The sequence below is a fragment of the Hemiscyllium ocellatum genome, chromosome 17 (assembly GCF_020745735.1).
Source record: "Hemiscyllium ocellatum isolate sHemOce1 chromosome 17, sHemOce1.pat.X.cur, whole genome shotgun sequence".
Taxonomy (NCBI): domain Eukaryota; kingdom Metazoa; phylum Chordata; class Chondrichthyes; order Orectolobiformes; family Hemiscylliidae; genus Hemiscyllium; species Hemiscyllium ocellatum.
In genome coordinates, this window is record NC_083417.1 from 23,099,836 (window position 1) to 23,111,338 (window position 11,503).

At 42.2% G+C, this 11,503-nt stretch overlaps 1 protein-coding gene across 1 annotated transcript in view; it reads right to left on the bottom strand.

Moving 5' to 3' along the window:
* Nucleotides 1-8,029, bottom strand: part of hsd17b2 (hydroxysteroid (17-beta) dehydrogenase 2) — a 44,322-nt gene extending 36,293 nt beyond the window's left edge. Inside the window, exon 1 of the mRNA XM_060837991.1 lies at nucleotides 7,673-8,029. Within this exon, the coding sequence (XP_060693974.1) occupies nucleotides 7,673-7,961 (289 nt within the window). The 5' untranslated portion in view covers nucleotides 7,962-8,029. The remainder of the gene's footprint in view (nucleotides 1-7,672) is intronic.
* Nucleotides 8,030-11,503: the final 3,474 nt, after the last annotated feature.

Here is an 11,503-nt window from a genome sequence, read left to right on the forward strand (position 1 = left end):
CAAAACCCTTTATCCTCCCCATTTATCTCAAATATATTGTTGAAAAGTTAAGGGATTTAAGAATGAAGGGGTCCATTGTTGGTTTAAAACTGAAGTATCCAAATGAGGTATATAAGGCCATATAGTGGCAATGTGTCCTGCAATCTGACCAAACAATATCCAGTCAACTCTGTGGGATTGTGACAAGGTCAGCCAGGACCTCAGAAGGTAGGGTGAAATGTTTCAGGAAAGCCAGTGTCAGAATAAGATTCCTCTAAGCAAGAGAAACGGCTTACTTCAGGGGATAAAGTTTGGTGTAGGGACCACAGGAATGGCCCTGCATGGCTAAGAGGCATGGTCAACACGAGGTCAGGTCCAATGATGTACAAAGTTCGGGTAGGTGATGCAGTCCTGAACGAACAAGCACGTAGACCACATGGAAGCTGCAAACTCACAAACAGGGTAGAAACAACACATATCTTGCCCCTCAGAATATCCAGAAAGGCTATCATATGCCGTAAGTTCTCCACTACCATCTAGTGTTGAAGAAACCTCAGAATCTGAGATGGACATGGCAGATATTACAGCCTCAACACCTTTATCACCTGAAGAAGAAAATGAATTTTGTCTGAGACACTCCAGGCACAATAGATGGGCTGCGGTCTGGTACATGCCTCCCACCCCGCATCCAAGGCTGAGTCAGAGGAACCAGGTCAGGTGTGAAAATGCTCCAGGAATGCATAAAGAAAAGCATCAGGCCGATGTCCCCAGACTTAGAATGGGAGGGTTGTAGTGATTGTAACAATGTCAGCCAGGTGGACCTCAGAGTATGAGTTCCCTGTTTCAGGCGGTTAACCTGGTTCAATCAGACAGCTCTGGCTGACAGATAAACAGGCGTGTCAAAGGTTTTGGTCACTCACAGCTGGTTCAGAGGAAGCTGGACCAATGTAAATAAAGGGTCACTTGGTGACAGGTGATTTAGTGACACCTCCTGAGGACATCCTGCTGGATGACTGGTGCTTGGCACCCACTTTGAGCCAACAAGTCTCTTCTGAACAGACATCCAGTGAAGATGTTATTTCTACATTTGAAAACAATACATTCCATCAAGGGGAGTACAAAGTTAAAAAATCACACAACACCAGGTTATAACTCTGTGTTATTTCAAATCCCATTATTTTTGCAGTTATATTTTCTGTCCTTCAATTATCATAGCTAGATCGTAGAATCCCTACAGTGCGAAAACAGGCCCTTCAACCCAACAAGTCCACACCGACCCTCCGAACAGTATCCCACTCACACCCATTCCCAATTATTCTACATTTGCCCCTGACTAATGCATCTAACTTACCATCCCTGAACACTATGGGCAATTTAGCATGGCCCTCTAGTTAAATGTTCAGAAATGGCAATTCCTTGCACTATGAAGTAAATATCTCACTAGATGAATAAATCTAAATTAGACAACAGAATTTCTTTGTTTAAAGCAGAATAATTGCAGCATTCATTTCAATTCTATCTAGCCTGTGAGATGCCTGCACACCTAAATAACAAACAAAGAAACTCATGTTGAAATAATCTTTTGCTCAAACAGGATAAACAAGAGTGAAAGGTTATTATTTATCTGATCAAGCACCCTTATGCTATCAATGTTGCCATGCAGCTACATTTTACAACCTTTCTGTATTCATGAACTTATGACACTAACATCTACCTCATAAATGTCATTTACAGGATCACTCCAAAATGAGACAACAGAAGCTGAAAGTTAAGATTAGCAACATGTATGCAACATCAATATTATCACATGCTCTGAAGGTTCTAATATTGCTGATTTAAAAGTATCAACATGAACACAAAATGGCACTGTAATATGAGAAACATAGGACAAAATCATTCTATTTTGAGAGCAATAATTTCCACTTCAAACAAAGTCCGGGTACTACACAGTATTAAGGGGAACTACTTTAGTCCCATGTACATAAAACAATAAAATATGAAATGAGAAAAAAAAAGGTATTTGACAATGACATTAGCACATTGTAAACTTCCTAACTCAATCCTGGATTTTTAAAACTGTCATGGATAAGGTTAATGTCGCAGGTATATGTTATTAATGTAAGGTAACTGCCTTAAACAGTAACATTGATTATCTTCATAAATGCTATGCAAAGTGGGATTTTTGAGCTGGTCAGCAGAAATGGGGTTAATATGATTCTCAGATGCTGAGCTTACAAAGTGCAAAAGTAGCTATACTGCAGCTGAGAGTCACACGTTTGTTCTAGTAAACAATATCACAAACACACCTCCTGAGGACATCCTGCTGGGTGACTGGTGCTTGGCACCCACTTTGAGCCAACAAGTCTCTTCTGGACAGACATCCAGTGATGATGTTATTTCTACAACTGAAAACAATACATTCCATCAAGGGGAGTACAAAGTTAAAAATCACACAACGCCAGGTTATAGTCCAACAGATTTATTTGGAAGCACTAGCTTTCAGAGCGCTGCTCCTTCATCACAACCACCTAATGCTAGTGCTTCCAAATAAACCTGTTGGACTATAATCTGGTGTTGTGTGATTTTTAATTTTGTACACCTCAGTCCAAAACTGGCACATCCAAATCAAAGGAGGTAATCCTGATTTACAAGTGAAAGGATTTTCTCTATTGTGGAAGGCATGCGTGGATGTGGTCTAGTGCCATTTGGTTGTGACAATGGCCTGCTCCATTTATTAATTACATTACATGATAAGAACAGAAGAAATAGCAACACGTTGGTTTTTTGGCTCCTTGAGCATGATGCTGGTTATCTGGTGTCATTATTACAATGTCCTATATTCCAGTCCTTCTTAATAGTGTCAGTTGAGATGATGCTGTGACTGTACCACAATCAGAATAGTATATAAACTGCTTAAAATTCTGGAGAAGCTTGCTGGTGTGACCAGTACAAGCTTGTCTCAGCACCAACACAAATAAAAACCACTTGAAGTGTTGACTTATGACCTGATATTAAGTGTTTATTTCAAATATTCCACAAAAACTCTAATAAAGGCAAACTGCTATGGACGTTAGACATCTGAAACAAACACTGAATGCTGGAACAATTCAGGAGATCTGGCAGTATCTGTGAAGAAAGAAATGGGGTTCACATTCTGCACCTGGTCTGACTCCTTTTCAGAACTGATTCCCCCTCGCATTACTTACCTGACAACCTAAACCTATTCATCTCGCATCCTACCCCTACCACTTTACTAATCCGTCCCGTGGGGCAGCATGGTGGCTCAGTGGTTAGCACTGCTGCCTCACAGCACAAGGGACCCGGGTTCAATTCCCGCATTGGGTGACTGTCTGTGTGGAGTTTGCACATTTTCCCCGTGTCTGTGTGGGTTTCCCCCAGGTACTCTGGTTTCCTCCCACAATCCAAAGATGTGTTTCTAAAAGAAACACTATGTGAAGGCTATATGAGCCTTTATGGGAGGTAAGGTGTGTAATACAAAATAACACAATGCATTCCACATGAAAGCAAAATAGCATGAAAGCTGGCCAGGTGTATTGGCCCTGCTATATTGCCCATAGTATTAGATGCACTAGTCAGGGTAAATATAGGGTAGGGTAGGGGAATGGGTCCTGGTGGGTTACTTTCCAGATGGTTGGTGTGGACTTGTTGGGCCAAAGGCCCTGTTTCCAGACTGTTGGGAATCCAGTCTAATCTGCTACCCTACCCCTAGTCCTCTGGCATACTACCCTACTGCTACCCAGCTAGCACCCTACTGCTAGTCATCTAGTATCCTTTAATCAAATTAAATTTAAATTTCAGGTTGATTTCTGTGAAAAGAGGGGTAGTTTACCTTCTTCTGACGATTCAGCCATGGAAGGACTTTCAGAATGGAAGTACAGCTCTGCATTTCTAAGGCAGAAACTCCTCTCAGAATTGGGGAGCTCCCGCATATTGCTTTTTTAAAAAAGGGCCAAAGTGGTAGACTGTTTGAGTGAGACTGCCACACCTCAGGTAATCCCAGTTCAATAATTCTTTTCCCCATTCCACAGATCTGGCATGACCGGATTGAGATTCATATTCAGATGTTTGGCTTTATATCAGACTTCAAGCTTCTACAGTATTTTGCTTTCATGCGGAATGTATTATGTTATTTTGTACTCCACACCTTACCTCCCATAAATGCTCATACAGCCTTCACATACTGTTTCTTTTAGATCCATTACCATGGGTAAAATCTAACATGGTCTTTGAGCAAGTGTATACAAAAGATCTAAGGCAATTTTAATGTTTGAATATGAACTAAAGTTTTAGGATTTTTCTGTCTGTTCTAACTTGTTAATGTACATATTAGAATCTTGGATTATTTAGATTTGGGCATCTAAACTGCATTCAAAGACCGAAGGTTCAGACCTAACATCATCAATTGGTTTGTAAATGATAAAAATGTCACTGTGAAGAGCAATAAAAAGAAGTTCAACCTTTAATATAATCAGAGTATATGCTCTGGACTATTGTATAGTATTGCATGTCCTAAGAGTTCAAAAGCAATTTGGTATTTTTTTCCTGTAATGTAAAAGCATCACAATTAATGCTACATATGATACGACCTCTACTACTTTACATAATCAAATCCAAACAACAGCAGGGTTTAGAAATTAAACTGAATCCATTCTTATCTTGCTGATAAGAAATGAATTTGGCAGATAAAGTCAGAGAGTCATACAACACGGAAACAGACCCTGCAGTCCAACTTGACCAACGCCAACCAAGTTTCCTAAACTGAACTAGTCCCATTTGCCTGCAATTGGCCCATACTCCATTAAACCTTTTTACTCCAAGTACCTGTCCAAATCGCTTTTAAAAATAGTACATGCCTTTACATCTTGCTTTGGCACCCTAACAGATTTAAATTTCAGGTTCCATATACACCCTATCCTCTGTGAAAAGTTGCCACTCATTTTTTAAAATCTTTCCCCTTTCACCTTAAGACTACACCCTCTAGTTTTGGATTCCCCGATCCTGGGGAAAAGTGTTAAAACAGAGGCTACAGGAGTGGATTGTCACTCATTCCAAAAGATGAGTGACTTAACAGCAGTCTAGGTTTGTTCAATATATCGTTTCAGTAGCTTGACAGTGTCATCCTTTGCAATAAATTGTGGCAAATGATCCTGCTCCACAGCTACCTGATAAAGGAGCAGGTGCTCCAAAGCTGGTACAGGTATTCAATGCTTTATCCAAAATCCTTGGGCTAGTTGTTTTCCTGAATTTTTCAAATTTCGGAATAAATAACATTTTCACAGTGAATTTTTTTTTTGAAATTACCTAACAGCAGATGCACATGTGAATGGGATGAGCTCTAAGACACAATTGATGCCTGCCAGTGCTAAGTCATGCCCACAGCTGATTGACATGGTTCGATTGGGTGTGGAGTTGGATCATCTATTCACACACCAAAATGGCGCCTCACACTCCATGAAAAAGATTTTGGATTTCAGAGCTTTTCAGATTTCGGATAAAGGATTGTGTACCTGTACTTGCAAATAAACCTGTTAGACTCGAACCTGGTGTTGTATGATTTTTTTTAAACTTTGTCCACCCCAGTCCAACACTGGCTCCTCCACATCATGACTCTCATCCACTATCAAATAGATCTCCCTGAAATCGTGAAGGGAGCTCTCTTCTCAGGAATAAGTGAGATCAGCTTGACGGCTTGTTCTGAGCCAGGTTTGCTCCAACCCAACTGTACCTTTCAGACTTCTCTCCAGCTCAACCAAATAAGATCAGCCTGTGCAAGATGTATAGTGAAGCATGCAGATTTGTTTTAAACAAGACTTCCTAGAAATCACATATTCACAGTAAACTTTCAATGACCTCTTTTAAAGAAACCATTTCACAAAGCTTGAAACCAATTGCTTTTTTTACAATCCTTCAAAACTGAAGTCTTCCAGCAAAATTAAAGTGTTTTCATAACCGCATGTTTGAACTAGAGAAAATCAAGATTTTTTTGTTTAGCTGGTTTTAATTTTAAATTTAAATTATACTGCAGCTGTTTGACACTGTAATCTCAGATATGCTGTATGATTGGGAGGTCCAGGTTATAGTGCAATGGTTGTTTGCTGCAAGTTACCCAGTGGTTGGCTAGAAAGGAGATTTGCTTGTGTGCATACAGTTGATTAAGTTTTAAAATCTGGGCGCTGTGACCAACAATGTCAGTTTATTCCAAGCATCAGAAGCTTTGGAAAGTAAAGTAAGTTTATAAAATCCCAAACAGGATTAGACCTGGACACTTTTAAAATCCAGCTTGACATGACAGTGGACTTGTGGAAACTCAAATGGGTAGAAGGCAGTCCCTTGGGAATGTGCTTACAAATTAGATCAGGAGTTGGCTGCTAGTTTAAATAGCATTTTCATATTATGAGCACCATCAAACTACTTTGCATTTAACTCCAAAAACAGTACAAACAACATCTTTCAGAGTTTCAACTGCACTGTGCTGAAAACCAGAGTGACCAATTCTTTGTGTTCATATTTAACAACACTCTGCTCAGTGTTTTACTGTGCTGTATAAATTGAAAATAAACGTTAAATTGAAGCTTGTAAAAGCATTGACGCATTGGTGTTTTATTTATTTAGGAATCCTATGGGAAGGTCAAATCTGTATAAATTCTGGTATAGGGTTTACTGTAATGGAGACAATTGTTAACGCTAGGTCATGCAATGTCTGCATGGGCGGATAACATATATCACTGCTTGATCCACTTACAAGGAGTTGTTATAAAAATACTGAAAGGTAAAATGATACTTAGAGTCAGTGGCAAACATGAGTTTCAATTTGCATGTATTAATCCAAACATTTTGCATAAATTCTGTCTTTTTACCATGACTGTAAACTAAAATCCATTATTCTGATTTATTTATAGTCCTATCTGACAAGCTCAATGCATACATCAGTACATGCAATATAAGCACTTTCCCTTAATTACAAACAGCAATGGTTAATCGATGTTGTGGTGCTATCAATTATAAATGTTCTCACTATTCCACATCCAAAGATTTAGTACATGTGAAACATTATAACTGTGTAGCTGCTGTACTGCTCCCTAGACAGGGAAGTAGCTAAACATTGGAGAATGAGAAAATACGAGCAGATCAATAAAATATTTCAAACCAGGAGCAAAGGGGCCTCAACAGTAAAGAAGAAAGCTGAGTGGAACCGTAATTTCAAGAGGAAAGGGCAAAGATTTAAAGTTAAGGTAACACGGTCAATAAATTGAATGGGGAATGTTTTTTCTTAACGCACCAGTCCGCCTAGAGAACGAACTTTGTAAGAAAACAAACAAAACAGTCAATACATTAAAGGAAAACAATTCCATAATTAAAACATAAAACAAACGCGGGAAAGGAAAACGAGTGAAATAAACGAAAAACGAACAAGAGAACACACGCATCACCGAATCTAGATTTTTGACAACCACTTGTATCTGCAACCCTCTTCCTTAGTTTTGAAGTGTTTAATTCTCAAGGAAACGATTTTTAAAAACGAAATATTAACATCAAAGTGTCTCCACAAGGTTACTTTAAAAAAAATGCTCACGAACTGATCGGGATGATTTCTTTTGTTGCACGAATCGCCGCATGGGAAAAGAGACCCGAGTGTTTCTCGAAGGCCGGTGTGGGAGTGAGTTACACTTACCTGTGATTAGAATGGCCTTGTCCTGGACAGAGAGCAGCTCACTGTCCGGCAACGTGCAGTACCTGAGCAGACAGGCCAGCGAGAAGATGCAGAGGCCGGGGTAACCAGGCAGCGCCACGAAGCACACCCACTCGGCGAGCAGGAGCAGCAACAAGCTGAGGGCAGCCCGCACTCCCATCTGCAGCTCCTGCCTGAGGAGGCGGTGGATCACCGCAGCACCCAGCACCACCGTGACCCCCGCGTACAGCAGCGACAACAGCAACTCGGGCTGCCCACTCGCCTGCTCCATGTGCTCGCTGCCACTTCTCCTCTCTCTCTCCCCAAACTCTCCTCCACTCTTTCCCAAACTCTCCTCTCTTCCTCCAACTCTCTCTCTCTCTCCCCCCTCCCCCTAACTCTCCTCCTCCAGCTCAACGAGGCTCCTCCTTCCACTCTCATCTCAGGGTGGGAGAGGGAAGAGAGGGACACACGACCGCAAGGTTAGACAAATACTGTATTCCCAACCATACATGAAAGCATCAAGTTGTGAGGACAGTTTGCATTGCCTTTTCTAGCACTTGTATGGAAGGTTAATGAGTGACTCTAATTGAGAAATTTAAAAAAGGACACATTGATATTAATGAGTCTTTCGGTATAGCCTATGTCCTCAGATATGGGAAGCAGAATTTTAAAATTGGAATAAGGTCATTTCATTCAGGGGTAAAATAGGAAAGACTTTTACACAGATGTTAGCGGAAATCGGAACCCCCATCGTCAACATTGAATACTACACCGGTTGAAGACTGGATTTGATAAATTGTTGTTAGGCAACGAATTTGGACTAAAGGTGAGCAAATTGCGTTCCGATACAGATTAGCCGTAATTTAATTGAGTGGTAGAACACGTTTTAGGGAGCTGAAAAACAAAGCATTTTATCAGTACCCAACAATACAGTATTTGAGTAATAATTGATGCAGTAAATTACAATGCAGTACTTAAGTAAAATCTCAGTGAACCTAAAGATCTGCTATTTATCATATCGTTCTTTTTATCTGTTCCTCAAATATAGTCGTCGGTGTTTCTCTATATCTGACTCATGCTAGTAGTGATTATACAGTTAAGTTGACCAGCATATGAATAGAAGGCCTGTCTAATTCTGGGCTTCTTGCTGAGATATTTGTATCATGGATAGTCACAGATGAGGTGCCAGAAGATTGGAGGGGGCTAATGTGGTGCCATTGTTTAAGAAGGGGGTAAGGACAAGCCAGGGAACTATAGACCACTGAGCCTGACATCGATGGTGGAGGGAATCCTAAGGGACAGGATGTACTTGTATTTGGAAAGGCAAGGACTGATTCGGGATAATCAACATGGCTTTGTGCGTGGGAAATCGTGTTTCACAAACTTGATTGAGGTTTTTGAGGAAGTAACAAAGCGGATCAATGAGGGCAGAGCGATAGATGTGATCTATATTGACTTCAATAAGATGTTCGACAAGGTTCCCCATGGGAGACTGATTAGCAAGGTTAGATCTCATGGAATACAGGGAGAACTGGCCATTTGGATACAGAAGTGGCTCAAAGGTAGAAGACAAAGGGTGGTGGAGGAGGGTTGTTTTTCATACTGGAGGCCTGTGACCAGTGGAGTGCCACAAGGATCGGTGCTGGGTCCTCTACTTTTTGTCATTTACATAAATGATTTGGAAACGAGCATAAGAGGTACAGTTAGTAAGTTTGCAGATGACATCAAAATGTGTAGTGGTCAGATTACAACAGGATTTTGACCAGTTGAGCCAATAGGCTGAAAAGTGGCAGATAAATGCGAGGTGCTGCATTTTGGAAAACAAATCTAAGCAGGACTTATAGACTTAATGGTAAGGCCCTAGGGAGTGTTGCTGAACAAAGAGATCTTGGAGTGACATTTCATAGCTCCTTGAAAGTGGAGTTGCAAGTAGATAGGATAGTAAAGAAGGCGTTTGGTATGCTTTCCTTTATTGGTCAGAGTATTGAATACAGGAGTTGGGAGGTCATGTTGCGGCTGTACAGGCCACTGTTGGAATATTGCGTGCAATTCTGATCTCCTTCCTATTGGAACGATGTTGTCAAACTTGAAAGGGTTCAGAAAAGATTTACAAGGATGTTGCCAGGTTGGAGGATTTGAGCTACAGGGAGAGGCTGAACAGGCTGGGGCTGTTTTCCCTGGAGCATCGGAGGCTGAGGGGTGTCTTTATAAGAAGTTTACAAAATTATGAGGGGCATGGATAGGGTAAATAGGCAAAGTCTTTTCCCTGGGGTCGGGGAGTCCAGAACTAGAGGGCATAGGTTTAGGGTGAGAGGTGAAAGATATAAAAGAGACCTACAGGACAACATTTTCATACAGAGAGTGGTAAGTGTATGGAATGAGCTGCCAGAGGAAGTGGTAGAGGCTAGTACAATTGCAACATTTAAGAGGCATTTGGATGGGTATATGAATAGGAAGGGTTTGGAGGGATATGGGCTGGGAGCTAGCAGGTGGGATGAAATTGGGTTGGGATGTCTGGTCAGCGTGGACAGGTTGAAACTGTTTCCATGTTAGACATCTCTATGACTCTAAAGCTGTAATGAGGTGGTATCAAGTTGACTGAAGGCTGTGATGGAGTTAGGTGAGGAAGGAGAATGCATGGCAGGCCAAGGTTGAATGACCAAGGGTGTAGGAAATATATATAGTTTGAAGAGATTTGCACAGATCTGGGAAGATAATGTTGACATGGGCATTGATTTTAGATTGAGCACCGAAGGACAAGGAAATGTTGTAGGACAACAAAGATTGGATAGTCCAGCGCTAGGAAGAATTCTCATCTCAATCCGAAATAGCATCTTCCTTATTTTTAAATTGTGCTCCTGGTCCTAGACTTTCACCGCTGAAGCCAAACGCCAGCTCGCGGACGCCTCCTCTTATCGCCCCCTTGACCACGACCCCACCTCCCACCACCAAACCATCATCTCCCAGACCATCCAGGACCTCATCACCTCAGGGGATCTCCCATCCACCGCCTCCACCCTCATAGTCCCACAACCCCGCACCGCCCGTTTCTACCTCCTGCCCAAAATCCACAAACCTGCCTGCCCCGGCCGACCCATTGTCTCAGCCTGCTCCTGCCCCACCGAACTCATCTCCCAATACCTCGACACGGTCCTGTCCCCTTTAGTCCAAGAACTCCCCACCTACGTTCGGGACACCACCCACGCCCTCCACCTCCTCCAGGATTTTCGCTTCCCCGGTCCCCAACGCCTTATTTTCACTATGGACATCCAGTCCCTGTACACCTCCATCACCCATCACGAAGGACTCAAAGCCCTCCGCTTCTTCCTTTCCCGCCGCACCAACCAGTACCCTTCCACTGACACCCTCCTTCGACTGACTGAACTGGTCCTCACCCTGAATAACTTCTCTTTTCAATCCTCCCACTTCCTCCAAACTAAAGGAGTTGCCATGGGCACCCGCATGGGCCCCAGCTATGCCTGCCTCTTCGTAGGATATGTGGAACAGTCCATCTTCCGCAACTACACTGGCACCACCCCCCACCTTTTCCTCCGCTACATCGATGACTGTATCGGCGCTGCCTCGTGCTCCCACGAGGAGGTTGAACAGTTCATCAACTTTACTAACACCTTCCATCCCGACCTGAAATTCACCTGGACTGTCTCAGACTCCTCCCTCCCCTTCCTAGACCTTTCCATTTCTATCTCGGGCGACCGACTCAACACAGACATCTATTATAAACCGACTGACTCCCACAGCTACCTGGACTACACCTCCTCCCACCCTGAACCCTGTAAAAACGCCATCCCATATTCCCAATTCCTTCGTCTC